Below are 22,362 nucleotides of genomic sequence, written 5' to 3' on the forward strand. Positions count from 1 at the left end.
TTCTAAAATAGTTGTGTTTATTAACTGAAAATAATCAATCCACTGTCAATGGAATACGCAACATTTCTGAAGCAGGATTGACCCATAACTGGAGTTACCCCATATGTCTTGGACTGATTAAAAATAAATGCCATGGGACACTTTCAAAGCCACTATCAAAAGCAGACATCACTTCCCCAAATCAATGGTACTCAGCTACTAATAACTTTATCCCCTAAATAAATTGTCCAAAAGTGATAATACAATTCATAAAGATTGGATAGGAACTTTCTGCTAGAAACAGATGTACCTAGACGTGCTACAGTAGAAACACATTATTAGCAAAGCCTAAGGTAATAATTGCTTTTCATGATCATTTTAAAGTGATGTTCACCAGTTGTCACCTCTATTTAGGTGATAAAATGATATTGGTCACCCTAATGGAGTTCCATGATTATCTCACGACAGTTTGTAATGTACTCGATGCAATTAAAGATCATTAAACAGTATAAAATAAGTAGGGTCCTGTATTTTGCACAGTCATGTGACATGCCTGGATTTTAACCTTCATCTAAAGCTTTTTCATCAAACTGTCCCCTTTTATTTTAGGTCAGATGGTCCAGCACCATCCTCAGACAATAGCTTTCATTTTTGGTGCATTCTCATTTCAAAATAACCCTTAAAATACACGATAAAATCTTGCTGTGGCAGATAATTGCGCAAAACACAGGGCCCAAATGTGTGTCTGCTCTCTTCATCCACCTCAAACTCGACAGGTTCTCCATCTCCAACACTGAGAAAGGTATTATACTGTTTTTCTCCAACACTGCAAAGGTATTTCCTTGGGTTGTTTTTCTTTATGGTTGTACATTGTACAAAAACCTCTTATTTGGTGCCATTCCTGTTGGTGAAACCAACTAGCCATTCCTGACTTGATACTACACTTGATCTTAGGCAAAAGGCAGAGAAATGATAACCATAGGCATTGCTGACATTGAACCACATCGTGAAGAAGTGAAACAACCAGAACAACTCAGTTTGGATCCAAGCTAGTTCGACTTGGGGGGAATCAGATGACATCCGACTGGCAATGAAGCAGACATCAAATGAGACCTAAGGCTTTTCCAATTCTAACACAAATCAGATAATGAAAGTAGCACAATAAATGAAAAATGCCCAAGCAGGCTGTACTTACCAGGATTTCAGATACATACATTTCAGTGAGTTTAAAAAAAAAAGAGGTAGAAAATGGGCAGAAACAGCGAGGGACTAGCTGGACTTTAAAAAAACACTCATTTCCATTGTCAGTTACAAAATGTTTTAAAACGTTTTCAGTTGCCTGCATTAAGGAATACAACCATGGTTCAGTTGACCAAGCAGAGTGTCAAAATGCCAATGAGTTAAAAGGTATGCCTGTCATTTAATTTCGCTCCTCTCCTCCGAGTGATGTCCTGCTCGTTGGGGTTCTACTCATTGGGGTTGGCATCATGGTACACAGACAGGTCAAAGGTTAGTACTTTGCTGATGACGCAATCTCCTTGCTGTGGGGGGGAGGAGTGCTGTCAGTTTTGCCATTATTTCATAGAAAACAGCTAGCACACAACTACATTTTATTATCTAATATGTGAGAGAAAATGTAAAGACAGTCTTATGGAAAGTATTGTTTTTATGCAAAATTCAAAAAAAGGATTTATGGATAGGTGTGTTGCATCTTATGTTTATGCGGTGCTTGTGTGTGAGCATACCTCTGGATAGACCCCTATGAGCGAGTCAGCCTTGGTGTAGAACTCTTCCTTCAGAGAGATCACTATAGCCTGAGTATTCACTGACTGGTCCTTAATGTAGTTGGCCACCTGCAGAGTGATATATTTAAAGAGTCAGGACGTTGAGGTTTCTGCATTATGATGCATTTATTTACCTACATTCCTTGGCAGCCATGTTAGCACCCCCTGGGCAATATTGACCAACAGCAGTCCACTGAATAATAAAGCAATGATAAATACAATATTCTAAATTCTCGTCATGAATGGATAAATGGAACGCTCGAAGGCGCCAACATGGCATCCATTCTTATAGTTGGCCCAACTTTCTAAATATATGGCTCTGGTCACCTGTATAGATGGACAGTATTAGACATAACAGCATGGTCATTACATAAGGGATGTAGTTGGCCACCTACAAAATCTCCAACTCTGTTAGACATAACAATAACATGAGGCACGTCTGAAATGGCATCCTATTTCCAACCTATCCCCTTTATACACTAAGATTACGTGCTTTTTCCATGACAGAATGAGCAGGTGAATCCAGATGCTATGATCCCTTATTGATGTCACTTGTTGAGAATACACTGTGTATGTGTGTTATTCAGAGGGTGAAAGGGCAAGACTAAAAAATAAAAATGTGTCAAGAACTGCAACGCTGTTGGGTTTTTCACGCTCAACAGTTTCCCGTAGGTATCAAGAATGGTCCACCACCCAAAGGACATCCAGCCAATTTGATACAACTGTGGGAAGCATTGGAGTCAACAAGTGCCAGCATCCCTGTGGAACGCATTCAACACCTTGTAGAGTCCATACCCTGATGAAGTGAGGCTGTTCTGAGGGCAAAATGGGGGGGGGGGGGTATTAAGTATGGACATTTCATGAGATTAAAATTTAGTTTTTGCAGCAGGGTTTTAGACACCTTGCCGATGTTGGTGTTGTCCAGAGCAGCATCAATCTCATCCAGGACGAAGAATGGGGCAGGCTTGTAGCTGTGTATGGCAAACAGCAGAGCCAGGGCGGCTACAGTCTTCTCCCCTCCAGACAGGTTGTCCATGGGTCTGAACCTCTTTCCAGGGGCAACACAGTTATAGTTGATCCCATCCAGGTAAGGCTCCTCAGGGTTCTCTGGCCCAAGGAAGGCCTGGGGGTAGACAGATATTTAACCAACATGTACACACAGGTGCAGCCAAATATCACAACATCCAAGAAGGAATAGTTGTCTCGCTCACAATTAAAAGCTGATGGTTTTATTTCTTTAGACTAAAAGCAGAACTTTTAGTCCCAATTTTTGTACATTATTTTGAATAAGTTAAATTTAGTTTCTTCTGGGAACACAGTTAACCGTTTAAAAGTCAGCCCCTGCCAAGGACACTCCATTTGACTCAACCCAATAGGACAAAACGATATGCTATCTGGTCACAGAGAGTGATACCTGGGCAGAGCTGTTGCGTGACAGGGCTTTGTAGATCTCATCGATGTTGGTGGATACAGCCTCAAAACAGGCGTTAAAGCGGTCAAACCTCTCCTTCTTGATCTGCTCAAACACCTGCTTGGCTTTCTTGGCTCTCTTACGGGCCGCCTCAAACTCTGGAATACAGAATAGATCATCATGAACACATTATGCAATAATTATACATTCTTTCTTGTTTCAGTAACATTTCATACAGTCAGTGAGAGAGAGGGAGGGATTAAGTTAGCCCATGTCTCTAGACCCAAGTGTAAGCCTGGGTTCTACATTTCTCAATTCCCCCACCTCCTCCTCTGTCCCTGACAGACTGTAGTTTCTCCATGGTCTTCATGTTGGGTTCCACACCTAACTAAACCCTGTCCTCCTCCTCTCTCCTTCTTACCATCGCTGGTCTCCTGGAACTTGTCTCTTACAGACTAGTTTCTCCATGGTCTTCATGTTGGGTTCCACACCTAACTAAACCCTGTCCTCCTCTCTCCTTCTTACCATCGCTGGTCTCCTGGAACTTGTCCCTGACAGACTCTAGTTTCTCCATGGTCTTCATGTTGGGTTCCACACCTAACTAAACCCTGTCCTCCTCTCTCCTTCTTACCATCGCTGGTCTCCTGGAACTTGTCTCTGACAGACTAGTTTCTCCATGGTCTTCATGTTGGGTTCCACACCTAACTAAACCCTGTCCTCCTCCTCTCTCCTTCTTACCATCGCTGGTCTCCTGGAACTTGTCTCTGACAGACTAGTTTCTCCATGGTCTTCATGTTGGGTTCCACACCTAACTAAACCCTGTCCTCCTCCTCTCTCCTTCTTACCATCGCTGGTCTCCTGGAACTTGTCTCTGACAGACTAGTTTCTCCATGGTCTTCATGTTGGGTTCCACACCTAACTAAACCCTGTCCTCTTCCTCTCTCCTTCTTACCATCGCTGGTCTCCTGGAACTTGTCTCTGACAGACTAGTTTCTCCATGGTCGTCATGTTGGGTTCCACACCTAACTAAACCCTGTCCTCCTCTCTCCTTCTTACCATCGCTGGTCTCCTGGAACTTGTCCCTGACAGACTGTAGTTTCTCCATGGTCGTCATGTTGGGTTCCACACCTAACTAAACCCTGTCCTCCTCTCTCCTTCTTACCATCGCTGGTCTCCTGGAACTTGTCCCTGACAGACTGTAGTTTCTCCATGGTCGTCATGTTGGGTTCCACACCTAACTAAACCCTGTCCTCTTCCTCTCTCCTTCTTACCATCGCTGGTCTCCTGGAACTTGTCTCTGACAGACTAGTTTCTCCATGGTCTTCATGTTGGGTTCCACACCTAACTAAACCCTGTCCTCCTCCTCTCTCCTTCTTACCATCGCTGGTCTCCTGGAACTTGTCTCTGACAGACTAGTTTCTCCATGGTCGTCATGTTGGGTTCCACACCTAACTAAACCCTGTCCTCCTCTCTCCTTCTTACCATCGCTGGTCTCCTGGAACTTGTCTCTGACAGACTAGTTTCTCCATGGTCTTCATGTTGGGTTCCACACCTAACTAAACCCTGTCCTCTTCCTCTCTCCTTCTTACCATCGCTGGTCTCCTGGAACTTGTCCCTGACAGACTCTAGTTTCTCCATAGCCTTCATGTTGGGTGCGCTGATCCTCTGCAGTATAGACTGCTGCTCATTGAGACGCTGCTGCAGTGTGTGCATCTCTGCTTTGATCTCATCCTCTGCAAGCGCATCCTGAGAAAGTGCACACACACACACACACACACACACAGGCACGCAAACAAAGACACACACACGTTAAGTGACTCATATCCTCGGCTCACACTGCATTTCAAACTCACCTAAAACAACCTTATTGCTGGGTATTGAATCATGACTGAAACAGCTACAGTACACACAGATATAGAGTCTGAGTCTATGTGGAGAGAGAAACTATGTCCCAATTCTCCACACGTCTCCACTTGCACACTCCCAGACACAGCCTTAGTATGCAGGGTTCAGGCATGTGTGTACTTCTTGAAAATAAAGGAGAGCCGCACACTCTAGCTCAGATGCAAAAATGTAATATCCAACGTTTGGACAGCCAAGCTGTCTTCATCAGGGTATGATCACACACACTGCGAGATGAGTCATTTATATAGTGTCAAAAAACACACAGGTGTCTGTAATCATGGCCAAGTGTGGCCTAATATCATTGGTTAATTCTCAAATATTAAAATGGCATACAAAGATTAATTTTAGACTACACAAGCTTACAAACAATTACAATGGCAAAGTCACAATAATCACAAGAATGGCTTCAGATCAAAGTCTATGTTGAGACCGAAGGGAGCAAGGGTCTTTAAATTAAAGATCCAGGCAGCCTCTCGTTTTGACAATTAATTATCAAGGTCACCCCCTCTCCTAGGGAGGGTGACATGTTCGATGCCAATATAACGCAGAGACGAAATCGAGTGGTTTGCTTCCAAAAAGTGGGCCGCAACTGGGTAAGTCAAGTTTTTGCACCTAATGGTGCTACGATGCTCTGAGATACGCACTGTGTGTTCTTCTTACCTTGAGGTCTTCAGACAGGTTGCTGTAATCTATCTCTATGAGAGCCTCTTTAGCCAGGACAGTACTGGACGTTCTCTGACTGCTGTTAGATTCCTCCTGCTGGGAGCTCCCCTAGAGGGGGAGAGAGAGAACACAGTGAGGCAGTCAAGTCAGGTCGGTTGGAAGCAGGGTTGGGGAGTAACGGATTACAATTTTTTTTTAACTGTAATCTGTTACTTTACAAGCAAAAATATTGTAATCAGATAACAGATACTTTGAAAAACTAGATGATTACTTCGAGGATTACTTTTAAATTCAGAAAGGATGTTTGCAGAAAAACATATTTGACACTTATCTGTTTCTCAATCACATTCAAATCAGCATTGAAAAAAGGCGCGAGTTTAAGGTTGTTCCACCTGAGCGAGTCTGACCACAAGTCAGAGACCACTATGATGAAACACCAATTGTGTTTGATGGATTGCAGAAAAGAGCAGGATTAGGCTTTTGTAGGCTACAGTCCAAGGTATGTCTTCCAATGGTGCGACTGCTGTCGGCATCCAAAGATTATCCAACTTGGATAAACGCTTGGACATAAGGATGACAGCAGCGGTGTAGTCTACGGCGACACAGATATCACTTATTGTTGAATCACACTGCTGCTCTCTCATTTAACTATTTGACCCTTACGGATTGTGGTAGTTGTGGATAGCTGTTCACAAATCTAAATGTACAGTTGAAGTTGGAAGTTTACATACACTTACATTGGAGTCATTAAAACTTGTTTTTCAACCACTCCACAAATTTCTTGTTAACAAACTATAGTTTTGGCAAGTCGGTTAGGACATCTACTTTGTGCATGACACAAGTAATTTTTCCAACAATTGTTTACAGACACTAAGTTGACTGTGTCTTTAAACTGCTTGGAAAATTCCAGAAAATGATGTCATGGCTTTAGAAGCTTCTGATAGGCTAATTGACATCATTTGAGTCAATTGGAGGTATACCTGTGGATGTATTTCAAGGCATACCTTCAAACTCAGTGCCTCATTACTTGACATCATGGGAAAATCAAAAGAAATCAGACTAGACCTCAGAAGAAAAAAAATGTCGACCTCCACAAGTCTGGTTCATCCTTGGGAACAATTTCCAAACGCCCGAAGGTACCACGGACCACGCAGCCGTCATACCGCTCAGGAACTAGACGTGTTCTGTCTCCTAGAGATGAACGTACTTTGGTGCGAAAAGTGCAAATCAATCCCAGAACAACAGCAAGGACCTTGTGAAGATGCTGGAGGAAACAGATACAAAAGTATCTATATCCACAGTAAAACGAGTCCTATATCAACATAACCTGAAAGGCCGCTCAGCAAGGAAGAAGCCACTGCTCCAAAACCGCCATAAAAAAGCCAGACTACATTTTGCAACTGCACATGGGGACAAAGATCGTACTTTTCAGAGAAATGTCCTCTGGTCTGATGAAACAAAAATAAAACTGTTTGGCCATAATGACCATCGTTATGTTTGGAGGAAAAAGGGGGAGGCTTGCAAGCCGAAGAACACCATCCCAACCGTGAAGCACGGGGGTGGCAGCATCATGTTGTGGGGGTGCTTTGCTGCAGGAGGGACTGGTGCACTTCACAAAATAGATGGCATCATGAGGCGGGAAAATTATGGGGATATATTGAAGCAACATCTCAAGACATCAGTCAGGAAGTTAAAGCTTGGTCGCAAATGGGTCATCCAAATGGACAATGACCACAAGCATACTTACAAAGTTGTGGCAAAATGGCTTAAGGACAACAAAGTCAAGGTATTGGAGTGGCCATCATAAAGCCCTGACCTCAATCCCATAGAAAATTTGTGGGCAGAACTGAAAAAGCATGCGCTAGCAAGGAGGCCTACAAACCTGACTCAGTTACACCAGCTCTGTCAGGAGGAATGGGTCAACATTCACCCAACTTATTGTGGAAAGCTTGTGGAAGGCTACCTGAAACGTTTGACCCAAGTTAAACAATGCTACCAAATACTGAGTGTATGTAAACTTCTGACCCACTGGGAATGTGATGAAAGAAATAAAAGCTGAAAGAAATAATTCTCTCTACTATTATTCCGACATTTAACATTCTTAAAATAAAGTGGTGATCCTAACTGACCTAAAACAGAGAATTTTTACTAGGATTAAATGTCAGGAATTGTCAAACTGAGTTTAAATGCATTTGGTTAAGGTGTATGTAAAATTCCAACTTCAACTGTATATTTGAACCCAATGATAGTTGAAGTTTAAGCTGCCTATCTAATCATTGTTTTTGAAACCAGTGGACAGCCAGTGAAAAATGCGCTCTTGCAACAGCTGCATACTGCTGATCCCAGCCTATGGAATAAAAGTAAGGCTTTTATTGCTCAATCTAAATCATGCTGATTAAAGAAAATGCATCCATAGGCCTAATGGACACATGCTCAAGCTCGCACAATTATTTTTATTTAATGTAAAGATATAATTCAATCGTATTATTATATGTAGTAGAAAGCGGTGGGTTAGAAGAAGCCTACATAACCAACCCATAAAGTAAAATTTAACATCCATGTATAGCCAGCTATGTAAACTTTAACATTGATTTATCCTGCAATAGATGTCGTTCAATTATTAACATACATTTTTGTCTTCTTCTAATGCCTCTTAAGGGGAAAGTAATCTAAAAGTAACTGAATGTAATGAGATTACGTTACTGAGTTTGGGTAATCCCAAAATTATGTTACTGATTACAATTTTGGACAGGTAATTTAGTAACAGATTACATTTAGAAAGTAACCTACTGTTATGACGTTGGCCTCTTTGAGTACAGGGAGGACAGTTGACCCCCTCCCCCTTGCACCATCCCCCAACCTACCTCCCCCCACCCAGTCCCTGTGTGAAGGAGTGGTAAAATTCCAGAGAAGAGTCTCTGGCCACATGGCCCATAGAGAGACACAGGAAATTCTTCCAACTCACAGAATTGGGGAACTGAGTGACATTTGTGTTCTGGAGAAGGTATGAAAGATTGGTGAAGAATCCAGCTACGAACTGGTCCGCTTGGTACAATTTTGTGATACTCAGAAGAGACAATATAGCCATATTACCAGAAAACGGTTTATATAATAGCCTCAGCGATGAGACTTGCATCCACATGGTTGTATAAAATGTATTAATAAGGATAAAGCTATTTGTAATACATTGAGATGCTATGTACTGATGTTAATGTGATAGAATTGTATTTCTGTACCAAGCTTAACTCAGTCATCGGCACGCCCCCAGGGACACAGACAGGACCAGGCGTCATGTGACATGTTCACTATAAAACCCACCCTGATTTACTTTCTTCAGACCCGGCCTCCACTCCATTGCGAGTTGGCCAATAGGTTTGACCATCCAAGTACTCTACTGAAAGTGAACTATACCACGTGGTTAACTTTTAGACTATCGATACCGACAGAATAAGAACAAGTCTTTGATATTAATTATTAGTCTGCAGCTAAGTAAATTATATCATTGAACGCGAAGACCAACGAAACATCCATTCTATAACGACATTAATGAATGTCGCTTTGAAAGATACATTCTAACCGAAGAGAGAGAGAGAGAGAGAGAGAGAGAGAAAACTCTCCAACAGAACGACGCTCCAACAAGGATCCCGACGACACACTGAGCGTAAATATATATTGATTGCAATTGTTCCCGAATGAGTGAGCGTTCAATTGTCAATTGTTAATATTAATGAACTCTGTGTACCTCCTCAGCTGAACATTTTATGACCCATTGTTCTACAAGACACCAGCCATGCCTGTTAGCCACTAGGGCACATTACTCTACCAATTCTTTGTGATGATAATTACTGTTTGTATACTTTATGTGAATTACTTAGTTTAGTAAATAAATGATTTTAAGACAATTGATATATGGATGACTCTTAGTAAAGACTGGGTTCGTGCAGATACAACAATTTACGACGTTTGGAATGAGACTGGACGCGAGGTAAAATACACCATTTAAACCAGAAGATAATCGGCCTATACTATAACAGAATATAATATATAATGTTATAATATAGGAAAGTTATATTAGGAAAATTATAGCTTTGTAATCGGAATATTTTCCTTGGTGCCCCGATCTCCTAGTTAATTACAATTAAACGATTCATCAGTTTAATCTCGTGATAATAATTACAGGGAGTTAATTGATAAACATGTCTTCAGTTTAATGGTACCCCAAAGACACGACACTACCAAACACTGGTCAGAAGGGAGCAAGAGAGAGCGAGAGAAATAAAGAGTGTGTTTAGCACCTCTCCCTGGCCGATGTCGTCCATGGTCCCAGAGCGTAGCGGCAGTCTGATGTCCTGCATCTTACAGGCCTGCAGCAGGTTGTGGCGGTCGCTGCGTTTCTGCTCCAGCTTGGTCTCGATGGCCGTCACCTCTTTCTGCAGCTGGGTCAGCTCCCTGTGGAAATAACACATTGGTCAAACAATGCCAAACTACAATGCTACAAACTAGTAGCAATCTTTCTGAGTCAGCTCCCTGAGGTAAACACAAACAGTTGTCAAACACTGAAACAAAATGGCAACGCTACAACTGTTCTTTTTTCTTAAAACACATAAATAAAGCAATGTAGTAAGTAAAAAAAAAGTTCCTTGTAGAAATGGGTGGAAAAAAGAGGATGAGGGTTTGGTTTGTGTGCCTGGGCGTGTCTAAACTTTGAGACTCACTTGTTGGCTCCTCCTAGTTTCTTACGTATCTCCTCCATCTGGTGGTTCTTGTCGTTGACCTCTGACTTCTTGGTGAGGTGCTGGTTCTTCAGGTCCTGCAGCTGGGACATGGTCTCATCTATGGTCTTCATGTGGCGGTGCTCCTCCTGGGAAACACAGGGAGAAAATGGTTAAAACCGCCTCTTCCAATCTGACCAACAAAGAAAGAAATGACACATTTGATTGACGCCATCGGTCTGAGAATTTAGGCCGCGTCCCAACATTTCCTCGTCATGGATTTAAAAGCATTGGATTGGTGGAGGGTGGTTGGCAGGAGATTGTTAAATCCATGATTGTTAAATCCACGATTGTTAAATCCATGAGCAGGAGTGTGCAATTGCACATTTCAGGAGAAGGGTAGCGAATCGGGACACAGACTTACAGTGCCTTCAGAAAGTATTCATCCTACTTCTCTACTTATTCCACATTTTGTCGTGTCCAAAATGTAGTATAAGCCTGAATTCAAAATGGATTTGGGGTCACTTAGAAATGTCCTTGTTTTTGAAAGAAAAGCACATTTTTTTGTCAATTAAAATAACATCAAATTGATCAGAAATACAGTGTAGACATTGTTAATGTTGTAAATGATTATTGTAGCTGGAAACGGCTTATTTTCTTATGGAATATCTACATAGGCGTACAGAGGCCCATTATCAGCAACCATCACTCCTGTGTTCCAATGGCATGTTGTGTTAGCTAATCCAAGTTAATCATTTTAAAAGGCTAATTGATCATTAGAAAACCCTTTTGCAATTATGTTAGCACAGCTGAAAACCCGATCGAACATCTCTGGAATAATTATGTAAATGTGATATTTCAGTTTTTTCTAAAAACCTGTATTTGCTTTGTCATTATAGGGTATTGTGTGAATATTGAACAATTGAATCAATTTTAGAACAAGGCCATAACATAACAAAATGTTGAAAAAGTGAAGGGGTCTGAATACTTTCCGAATGCACTGTATGTGTGGGGTACAGAGATGAGGTAGTCATTCAAAAATCATGTTAAACATTATTGCACACAGAGTGAGTCCATGCAACTTGTTAAGCAAATTTTTACTCCTAAACTTATTTAGGCTTGCCATAACAAATGGGGTTGAATACTTATTGACTCAAGACATTTCAACTTTTCCTTTATTTATTAATTTGTAAAATATAATTCCACTTTGACATCATGGGGTATTGTGTGTAGGCCACTGACCAAACATCTGGATTCAATCCATTTTAAATTCAGGCTGTAACACAACAAAATGTGGAAAAAGTCCAGGGATGTGAATACTTTCTGAACGCACTGTCGTTTAGAAGCCGTTTACGTTTGAGTCTTAAGAAGGTAGAGAGGTTATATATTGCCATAGTATCTCTACCTTCTTGAGTCTGTATCTCAGCCTTGTCTTACCTTCTTTAGTCTCTCTATCTCGGTCTCGTCCTTCTTGACGGTCTGCTCCCACATCATGACCTTCTCTTGGTCCTCCTTCAGCTGGTTCTTCTCATAGTCCAGCTGGATGCCCAGACGAGTCTTCTGGGTCTCAAACTCCAGCCTAGAGGACACAAAGAGACACAAAATGGACAACGTTAGCTAAGTAAACCCACTCAGAGAAACTGAGAGACAGGCTAAAGGCAAGGCATGAACTGGATAATGTAAAGGGTCAACAAACTCAGAAAAACTGAGTGACAGACTAGGCTCAAAATGGCTGATGTTAGGTCAAACTACCCAGAGAAACTGAAAGACAGGCGAGTCACAAAATGGACATCTGCAGTGCATTAAAAACAGGTTGACTTGGTTCATATTGACCCATAGGGGATGATGAGAGACTCACCGTTTCTTTGCGATCTCGTTCTGCCTCTTGACCTTCTCCTCCTCGAACTCTCTGATGTTCCTAACGCCAATCTCCTTACAGAACTCGATGAACACCTCGTCTTCCACAACGTTCATACGGTCTCTCAGATTATTGACCTCCTTCTCACGTGATTGGATGATCCTCTTGATGTCGTTGATGCGAGGGCAGAAGTTAGCCAGCTCACTCTCCAGCTTGGACTTCTCCTACAGGAGGTGGGAAAATGACTTGAGTCTAATGAATCACACCTAACACCACTACTACTATTAGTTGATTGATGACTCTTAATGACCAATTATAGGTCATCATGGAAACACAAACGGGCACTTAGAGACACGTTGGTCCACAGCCTCAAGTTACAAAACCAACTGACACTTTGTGCTGTGGCCCACTGTGTTGCTACACCTCCATACCTGCATGTTGAGGGAGAGGTGTCGGGTCTTGGTCTGTTCCAGGTCACTCTGGGAGTATTTCAGTCTCATCTGGAGGCCGTGGGCCTGAGACTGGACCTGACGCAGCTCTGCCTCCTTCCTCTTAGCCTTCATTTGCTCCTGTAGACACAAGAGAGGTGCATTGTGGATAATGTAGTGAGCATCCTCCACAGATTTCTGATACTAAATTAGTTTAGTATATTTTGCACAGATACATCACACACACAGTAGTCAATGAACGGAGGGTAAACAAGTCCAGCACTGGCTTATCAGCACCCAGAATCATGTGCTTTTCAGGAAAGAAACTATATACACAAACCCCAATTCATTGTACAGGCCTATAACATTTTTAGAGACAGGTTACCTTGAGTTCCTCAGTGAGTTTTTCCTTCTTGTCCTTGAGTTTGTCCACAGCCTTCTCATCCCAGCGCCTGGCCTTAGCCTTCAGATCACTGGCTCCACCCGAGATCACACCAGACTTCTGGAACAGAGTACCGTCCAGGGCCACCGTCTGGAGAGAGAGAGGGGGAGTGAGGATGGAAAGAGAGAGGGGGGGGGGTGGAGGGAGAGAGAGAGAGGATGGAGAGAGAGAGAGAGAGAGGGAGAGAGAGGATGGAGAGAGAGGATGAGGGAGAGAGAGGATGGAGAGAGAGAGAGCGTGAGAGTGATAGATGGATGGACAGACAGAAAAATACATTTTGTTAGGTTGCATAACTTTCAATCAACCAGTGAAGGTGTGTGTGTGTGTCCATGTGTTTGTACCTTGTGTCTGTAGGGCCCTCCGAAGGCGATGCGTCGAGCGTCCTCTACGTTCTCACAGACCAGTGCGTTACCACAGGCGTACTGCAGGGCCTTCTTAATGTGAGGCGGCTCATAGCGGATCACATCGATCACCAGCTTGGCTCCACGCAGCTCACGCAGCTTCTCATCTGTAGGCTTCACCTGGAGACACAACACAGAGACCCGGACAGTAAAGACTGATACAACCACAGAGACCCGGACAGTAAAGACTGATACAACCACAGAGAACCCGGACAGTAAAGACTGATACAACCACAGAGAGACCCGGACAGTAAAGACTGATACAACCACAGAGAGACCCGGACAGTAAAGACTGATACAACCACAGAGAGACCCGGACAGTAAAGACTGATACAACCACACAGAGACCCGGACAGTAAAGACTGATACAACCACACAGAGACCCGGACAGTAAAGACTGATACAACCACACAGAGACCCGGACAGTAAAGACTGATACAACCACACAGAGACCCGGACAGTAAAGACTGATACAACCACAGAGAGACCCGGACAGTAAAGACTGATACAACCACAGAGAGACCCGGACAGTAAAGACTGATACAACCTCACAGAGACCCGGACAGTAAAGACTGATACAACCACAGAGAGACCCGGACAGTAAAGACTGATACAACCACACAGAGACCCGGACAGTAAAGACTGATACAACCACACAGAGAGACCCGGACAGTAAGGACTGATACAACCACAGAGACCCGGACAGTAAAGACTGATACAACCACAGAGACCCGGACAGTAAAGACTGATACAACCACAGAGAGACCCGGACAGTAAAGACTGATACAACCACAGAGAGACCCGGACAGTAAGGACTGATACAACCACAGAGAGACCCGGACAGTAAGGACTGATACAACCACAGAGACCCGGACAGTAAAGACTGATACAACCACAGAGAGACCCGGACAGTAAAGACTGATACAACCACAGAGAGACCCGGACAGTAAAGACTGATACAACCACAGAGAGACCCGGACAGTAAAGACTGATACAACCACAGAGAGACCCGGACAGTAAAGACTGATACAACCACAGAGAGACCCGGACAGTAAGGACTGATACAACCACAGAGACCCGGACAGTAAAGACTGATACAACCACAGAGACCCGGACAGTAAAGACTGATACAACCACAGAGAGACCCGGACAGTAAGGACTGATACAACCACAGAGACCCGGACAGTAAAGACTGATACAACCACAGAGAGACCCGGACAGTAAGGACTGATACAACCACACAGAGACCCGGACAGTAAAGACTGACACAACCAGACAGAGACCCGGACAGTAAAGACGGAGGTAACTGTTAGGATTCCACCCTATGTAAGTGCGACCAGTCCCATTAATCGCAGTCTTCCCCAGTGTTTTACCTCCAAATAGACAAGGTTGAAGGAAGGTCTCCGGCTCTCCTCTCTACTCCTTGATGTACTGGATGCAGACTCATTCATCCATCCATTCATCCATCCATCCATCCATTCTTAGCATCGTACCTCCAGATAGTCGAGGGGCAGGAAGGTCTCCGGCTCTCCTCTCTGCTCTTTAATGTACTGGATACAGTCTCTACCGGTCTTCTCTGAGTCCACGATAATGGCGTCCATATTCTTGCCCAGCACCTTGGTCACAGCGATCTGAAACTTCTTCTGAGTGGGCTGACACAGGTCGATCAGACGGCCATACTGGAGGGAGGGCGTGGGGAGAGAACGATAGCATTGGAATATGTAAAAACCATTTCACGATGACTTCAATGTTCTGATGACTCAGTTAGTAGAGCATGGCGCTTCGCACGCATGACTGGAAATCGCTTTGGATAAAAGCGTCTGCTAAATGGCATATATTATCAATATTCCAAAAGAAGAAACATGTCTAGAACAGAGAACAGGTGTGAGGAGAGAAGAACAGAGAACAGGTGTGAGGAGAGTAGAACAGAGAACAGGTGTGAGGAGAGTAAAACAGAGAACAGGTGTAAGGAGAGTAGAACAGAGAACAGGTGTAAGGAGAGTAGAACAGAGAACAGGTGTAAGGAGAGTAAAACAGAGAACAGGTGTAAGGAGAGTAGAACAGAGAACAGGTGTAAGGAGAGTAAAACAGAGAACAGGTGTAAGGAGAGTAAAACAGAGAACAGGTGTAAGGAGAGTAGAACAGAGAACAGGTGTAAGGAGAGTAGAACAGAGAACAGGTGTAAGGAGAGTAGAACAGAGAACAGGTGTAAGGAGAGTAGAACAGAGAACAGGTGTAAGGAGAGTAGAACAGAGAACAGGTGTAAGGAGAGTAGAACAGAGAACAGGTGTAAGGAGAGTAGAACAGAGAACAGGTGTAAGGAGAGTAGAACAGAGAACAGGTGTAAGGAGAGTAGAACAGAGAACAGGTGTAAGGAGAGTAGAACAGAGAAAGAGACCGTGTTTCTACTGGACCAGTTGTCTCCACCTCTGAATACTCAGCTAAGAAAAGACTACTGACATTTACTCCTGAGGTGCTGACCTGTTGCACCCTCTATAACCACTGTGATTATTATTTGACCCTGCTGGTCATCTATGAAAGTTTGAACATCTTGAAGAATGATCTGGCCTTATTGGCCATGTACTCTTATAATCTCCACCCGGCACAGAGTAATGGCCTGTTTTTCCTAGCCACCGTGCTTCTAGATCTGCATTGCTTCCTCTTTTAGGCTGGGTTTCTGTATAGGCACTTTGTGACAACTGGTGATATAAAAAGGGCTTTATAAAATAAATGTGATTGATTGACATTGACAGGCATAGAAAGTGAACTCTGTGGTTGTCCTGTGCCAGCATCCAGTCCCACCACAGATCTGCGGTAGAGTTTCTTCATGCTCTCTGCTTTGTCTGGTAGCCTCTAGCCTTTACAGGGAACGGTGTGGTAACTATATGCTAGCTGTTAGCCTCCAGTGATCCTTCCACAGGTTTGGTGTGCAGTCTCCTGACCCTCTCCATGATCTCAGGTTTGCTTTAGCTAGCCTCTGACCCCAAGCCTCTACAGCTAACGCTGCGTTACCCTATGCTAGCCTCTGACCCCCTAGCCTCTACAGACAACTCTGTCGTTACCCTATGCTAACCTCTGACTCCTAGCCTCTACAGACAACTCTGTCGTTACCCTATGCTAGCCTCTGACTCCTAGCCTCTACAGACAACTCTGTCGTTACCCTATGCTAGCCTCTACAGACAACTCTCTCGTTACCCTATGCTAGCCTCTGACCCCTAGCCTCTACAGACAACTCTGTCGTTACCCTATGCTAGCCTCTACAGACAACTCTGTCGTTACCCTATGCTAGCCTCTACAGACAACTCTGTCGTTACCCTATGCTAGCCTCTACAGACAACTCTGTCGTTACCCTATGCTAGCCTCTGACCCCAAGCCTCTACAGACAACTCTGTCGTTACCCTATGCTAGCCTCTGACCCCCTAGCCTCTACAGACAACTCTGTCGTTACCCTATGCTAGCCTCTGACCCCTAGCCTCTACAGACAACTCTGCGTTACCCTATGCTAGCCTCTGACCCCCTAGCCTCTACAGACAACTCTGCGTTACCCTATGCTAGCCTCTACAGACAACTCTGTCGTTACCCTATGCTAGCCTCTGACTCCTAGCCTCTACAGACAACTCTGTCGTTACCCTATGCTAGCCTCTACAGACAACTCTGTCGTTACCCTATGCTAGCCTCTGACCCCTAGCCTCTACAGACAACTCTGTCGTTACCCTATGCTAGCCTCTACAGACAACTCTGTCGTTACCCTATGCTAACCTCTGACCCCAAGCCTCTACAGCTAACTCTGCGTTACCCTATGCTAGCCTCCAGGTCTTACCACAGATCCGGGGTACAGTCTCTTGATGCTGTCCATGATCTCTGCTTTGCGTGCCTGCCTGCTGTTCTCCTGTCTGTCAATCCTGGCATCTCCTAGCTGCTCCATCACCTAGGGAACAGACACAGAAAGACAGGCTGTCAATCACATTTCTTAATGTCCTCAGCCCAAACCATGTATATGACAGGATCCAGGGACTTGCCATTTGCTAGAAAATCCATAACAGCAAAACTGAAATGATAAGATTCTGTTTTTTTCCCCAGATTGGCATTTGTGATACAGCTATCATGTAATGTCAACACAACATGTTTTGTCTTTCCCAATATGTTTCAGTATCAATCAATGACTGATTGAATGATTGACAGATAGCGTTCCAGTACCTGATTGAGTTCCAGGTTGATCTCGTCGATCCTGTTCTTTGCCCCCTCCACCTGCTCAGTCAGCTCCTCCTCCATTCTCTTCTGTTCATCCAGAGACTGCTTGCTGGTGGTAATGTAGTCCTCCAGCTTCTCAATACGCTTCTGGTTCTCCTCTATCTCACGGATCTTCTGCTTGATCTTTGCCTGCAGATGAACATTTGAATAACGTTTCTCTCTCTTTGGTCACTCCTTCAACTTTTCCGTTGGGTGCCCCAATGAGCACAACTCTTTATTCTGTATCAGCATCCTTTACCTCAGTCTCCACTTTCTTCCTCTCTTCCAGGTCGAGGCGATCCTGGTCTGCCTTCTGGTCTCTGTTGAACTTCTCCAGCTCCTGGGCAAGAGTGGCCGCCCGCTTACTGGCCTCCTCCTTCAGACGGTGGTACACCTTCACCTGGGGAGGGAAGGAGGGGGAAGAGGTGGAGAGTAGTAGATATTACTGGATGGTTCAAATCAAATGTTATTTGTCTAATGCGCCGAATACAACAGTGAAATGCTTACTTACAAACCCTTAACCAACAATGCAGTTAAGAAAAAGACCTATAATAAATAAGAAATAAAAGGAACAAATAATTAAAGAGCAGCAGTTAAATAACAATAGCGAGGCTATATACAGGGGTTACCGTTAGCTAGCCAGCCAATCAGAATGCTGATTGGCTGAAAGCTGTGGTATATCAGACCGTATACCACAGGTATGACAAAACAGTTATTTTTACTGTTAGTAACCAGTTTATAACAGCAATAAGGCACCTCGGGGGTTTGTGAAATATGGCCAATATACCACGGCTAAGGGCTGTATCCAGGCACTCTGTGTTGCGTCATGCATAAGAACAGCCCATAGCCGTGGTATATTGACCATATACCACACCTCCTCGGGCCTTATTGCTTAAATATATCACACCTCCTCTGGCCTTATTGCTTAGGTCACCTACATATTTATTGGCGTGATCGTAAGTCTGGCCAACCTGGGATATGAACCAGCAACCTTCATAACACACGGTTTTCCTCTAGTGTGAGGTCCAAAAATACACCAGATCCTGTCCCTGGCTCTTGGCCACCTCCTCCATGCTTCTCTCCTAATGACCCTTCATAGATCATAATGAAGCTAATGACTGTCAAAATGACTGTCCTGTGAGGATTCAATTGGTCAGATCAGCTTGGCAACGGTTGACAGTAACCAGACCGCTCTCACCCACAGAAGAGGGGAGGAGGGAGCTGGTGGGGGTTGACAGCTCACACCCTGTCATAAAGAGGACTCTTTCTTTTCCCCTCCAGTAAAATCCACCAAGGAATGTTCTTTGTTAAAAAAAGAATACTGGAACAATATTTCTAACATAAGAACATGGGCAATGGTCAGAGATAAACTGTCATATTGGTTTTTATTTTGTGATGTCATTAAAAAGGTTATAAAGGAAATACTGTAACTTGAAAAGTATTTACACTACAGGTATGAAGTCTCCATCCTTAACATTGTATATTAAATATGAAAAGTTATGAACGTATTTGTTAAGCTAGAAATGTGATTTTTAGGAGGTACAAGAGAATCTATCTGCTATAAACTGTACATAGTAAGTAGCCACGCCCTGACTGAGGTCAGAGAGCGTGTCAGACTGACGGAACCTTATCCTTCGGCCAGAGTGCATAAAAAGCTTGGTAACAGAAATTAACATTAGACCAGGAAACATTTTAAATGGTTGGAACTTTGAACCTCAACACGAGGTGAAGGAAATCAACTCACCTCCCAGACTAGACCAGAACATTGCCAGGCTGCAGCTCTGTGCGTGTAAAGTGTTTAAAACTCTGACTATTAACACGAGGTGGAGAGAGGAGAACTCCCCTCTCAGACAATCACTGGTACAGCTGATTAGCTGTCTTGAGTCAAATATCTAGAAAAGCGAACTCTTCAAATCATCCTACTGTACTACTCTTCAAATCACTGTACCCTAAAACGCTCATCACCAATGGGAACAGTCGACACAGCTGGCTATCTTCCAGAGTGAACAACAGTAGAAGACGGGAAAAGGGAGACCCATTTTGGACAATCAGAGCCATAAAAGCTTGCCGCTGAAAGGCCAACAAACTTCCTAAGTAGGGCTGGTTCCGACCGAGATAAACGGCGAACGAAGGCATTCACACATAACGTAAGTACATTCATGATTTCTGATTCCAAACGGGTGGCGGTTTGTGTGAAATGTATATGATTACTGTGACAATAGTTCTAAATTGTACCCCTCTCTTCATTTTCTGTGTAACAAGCCGCCATATGTTGTCAGTCTGCTAGGGACCTTTTTCTCATGTATTAAGTGTGTATGTTTATTCTGTGTTATTATTTAGTTAGCTAGTAAAAAAATAATTAAACCAATTTGTGTAGTACTGAATCATGAGTACGGCTGGAGATGGTAACTCTTTAAACAACCGCTCTCGTGGTGCCCCAGATCCTAATGAGTTTAAATGTTATATGATTCATTTAAAAAAATAAAAATAAAAAATCGGGTAACAACTAAACATAGTTAGTTGATTAAATAAATAATAGTCATCGGCTTAATGAAAGTAAAGTCACCACAATCCTTATGACTCTTCATAGGCTCCCAGTCTCGAACCTGATTTTCCTCCAGTGTGAGGTCCTGTCCCTGGCTCTGGGCCTCCTCCTCCATTCGGTCGTCGAACTCCTGCCGGGCCATTTCCACGGAGCCCTGTTCTTTCTCCAACTCATCCATGTCCCCCTTCCTCTTCTTGTACAGCTTCTGGGCGTTCTGGAGGGACTTCTTGGCTGCTTCTAGTTTTTTTATCTTGTGGGAGGTGTTTTCTTTGGCCTTGATGTACTGGGGTCGCTTTTGGTTCAGCTCAGCGTCCTTCTCCCTGTAAGGGGGGGTACGATATTCCCTCTTTAACTTCCAAAATGGCAACTATTTCCCCTGGCCTATCAAATCTCCACAATTTCTTAGGCTCCTTCCTCACGAGCTATCCCTCCTTTCCCTCGCTCGCTCACTCCCTACTCGCTGGTCTCTCATCACCTCCCCAGCTCTTTCTCCCTCCCTCCATCCATCATCCCCACTTACTTGATCTCTTTCTCCACAGTCTGTTGGTCTCTCATCATCCTCCCCAGCTCTTTCTTCTTCTCCTTCAGTTCCTCCTCCACGTGGTCCATCTTCTTGCGGTCCTTGTCAATCCCCTTGTTGTGTTGCGACAGCTCGCGGTTCAGCTTCTCGATCTCAGCATCATTGTGATACAGTTTGAACAGCTGCATCTGGATGTGGGCTTTCACCACCTCGTCCTTCAGACGCTGGTAACGCTCAGCCTAGAGAGGAGGAGGCAGAAAGTGAATGTGTGTGTGTGTATTGAAGGAAAAAAACAAGCCCTGCACTTCCTTTTTCAGGTGAAAAACAGGAAAATGTTTATTCCATTTCACAGGGCTAACATTTTGACCAACTGGTCTTCTTCAATGTCAGATGATAGTGACAAAATGTGTGTCATAAGAACCACAACAAAGGACTATAAGAATGGAGGAAGGGATGAGAGTATGTCAGTCTAACAATCTCACTCTCAAAGTCCCAGTATGAACTTCCACCAGAAGATTAAAACATGAGTGACGGGGAGAGGGAAAGAGCAGGATGTGGTGCTACCAGACAGGATGTGTCCCCCATACCTCCTCTTTCTCCTGCTTGGCCTCTTTGCGTTCCGCTGCAATGTTTTTCTTGCGGTGGTAGTTGAACTGTGTGTCCTCCTCAGCCTTCACCATCTCCTTCTTCCTGCGGTCGTACTCCTGAGCCAACTCCCCAGACCGGGAGATCTCCTCAAACAGAGCGGTACGCTCCTTAGGGTTCTTCATGGCTATGGACTCCACAGCACCCTGATTGGTGAATACACAGAGGTCAAAGGTTACTAACACTGTCATACATAGGTTAAGAGAGGTCCATGGACAAATGGTCTCTAGAGTTTTAATTCAGTTATAAGAAAACTCTACACACATTCTGCTTAATTATGTAAATCGTTTGCATGTGCGTGATATATTGTGAACAAAGATCAAGAAAATGCTTGTGTTCATTTATACCATTTGTTTGCTTGTGACTATATTAGTGTGAGTGTGTGTGTTTATTTTATTTAACGAGGCAAGTCAATTAAGAACAAATTCCTATTTACATATTTATTTATTGACGACGCTGGGCCAATTGTGCGCCGCCCTATGGGACTCCCAATCACGGACGGTTGTGATAAAGCCTGGAATCGAACCAGGGTCTGTAGTGATGCCTCTTGCACTGAGATGCAGTGCCTTAGACCTCTGCACCACTCGGGAGCCCTGTGTGAGTTATCTCACCTGGAAGACGAGGAAGTTCCTGGCCTTGATGAGGATGCCTAGTTTTTCCAGCTCCTCGCTGTACTCTGCCAGATTCACCACCTTACTGTTGATTCGGTACTCTGACGACGAGCCTAAGACATGCATAAAAAGGGGTAAAACTATTATTATATGCATTACTGTGTGTGTCCTAAGCTCTTCACTGTACTCAGCCAGACCCTCTGAGGAGGAGCCTGACACACACAGACA

The 22,362-nt window shown here is 43.8% G+C and overlaps 1 protein-coding gene and 1 long non-coding RNA gene across 2 annotated transcripts in view; one reads left to right on the top strand and one right to left on the bottom strand.

Moving 5' to 3' along the window:
• Window positions 1-22,362, bottom strand: part of LOC106572714 (structural maintenance of chromosomes protein 1A) — a 23,654-nt gene continuing 1,292 nt past the window's right edge. The window contains exons 3-23 of the mRNA XM_014147143.2: window positions 22,135-22,247; window positions 21,466-21,669; window positions 20,879-21,117; window positions 20,420-20,678; window positions 18,073-18,213; window positions 17,781-17,963; window positions 17,404-17,511; window positions 15,077-15,262; window positions 13,524-13,703; window positions 13,126-13,272; window positions 12,744-12,881; window positions 12,313-12,536; window positions 11,892-12,033; window positions 10,458-10,603; window positions 10,038-10,191; window positions 5,740-5,850; window positions 4,764-4,920; window positions 3,178-3,332; window positions 2,665-2,886; window positions 1,725-1,832; window positions 1-1,520 (exon numbers count right to left, since the gene is read on the bottom strand). Coding sequence (XP_014002618.1) covers window positions 1,446-1,520; window positions 1,725-1,832; window positions 2,665-2,886; window positions 3,178-3,332; window positions 4,764-4,920; window positions 5,740-5,850; window positions 10,038-10,191; window positions 10,458-10,603; window positions 11,892-12,033; window positions 12,313-12,536; window positions 12,744-12,881; window positions 13,126-13,272; window positions 13,524-13,703; window positions 15,077-15,262; window positions 17,404-17,511; window positions 17,781-17,963; window positions 18,073-18,213; window positions 20,420-20,678; window positions 20,879-21,117; window positions 21,466-21,669; window positions 22,135-22,247 — 3,392 coding nt within the window. The 3' untranslated portion in view covers window positions 1-1,445. The remainder of the gene's footprint in view (window positions 1,521-1,724; window positions 1,833-2,664; window positions 2,887-3,177; window positions 3,333-4,763; window positions 4,921-5,739; window positions 5,851-10,037; window positions 10,192-10,457; window positions 10,604-11,891; window positions 12,034-12,312; window positions 12,537-12,743; window positions 12,882-13,125; window positions 13,273-13,523; window positions 13,704-15,076; window positions 15,263-17,403; window positions 17,512-17,780; window positions 17,964-18,072; window positions 18,214-20,419; window positions 20,679-20,878; window positions 21,118-21,465; window positions 21,670-22,134; window positions 22,248-22,362) is intronic.
• Window positions 19,583-22,362, top strand: part of LOC106572713 (uncharacterized) — a 9,042-nt gene continuing 6,262 nt past the window's right edge. The window contains exon 1 of the long non-coding RNA XR_006759302.1: window positions 19,583-19,960. This is a non-coding gene — a long non-coding RNA (uncharacterized lncRNA). The remainder of the gene's footprint in view (window positions 19,961-22,362) is intronic.

Source organism: Salmo salar, chromosome ssa15 (genome assembly GCF_905237065.1).
Source record: "Salmo salar chromosome ssa15, Ssal_v3.1, whole genome shotgun sequence".
NCBI lineage: Eukaryota > Metazoa > Chordata > Actinopteri > Salmoniformes > Salmonidae > Salmo > Salmo salar.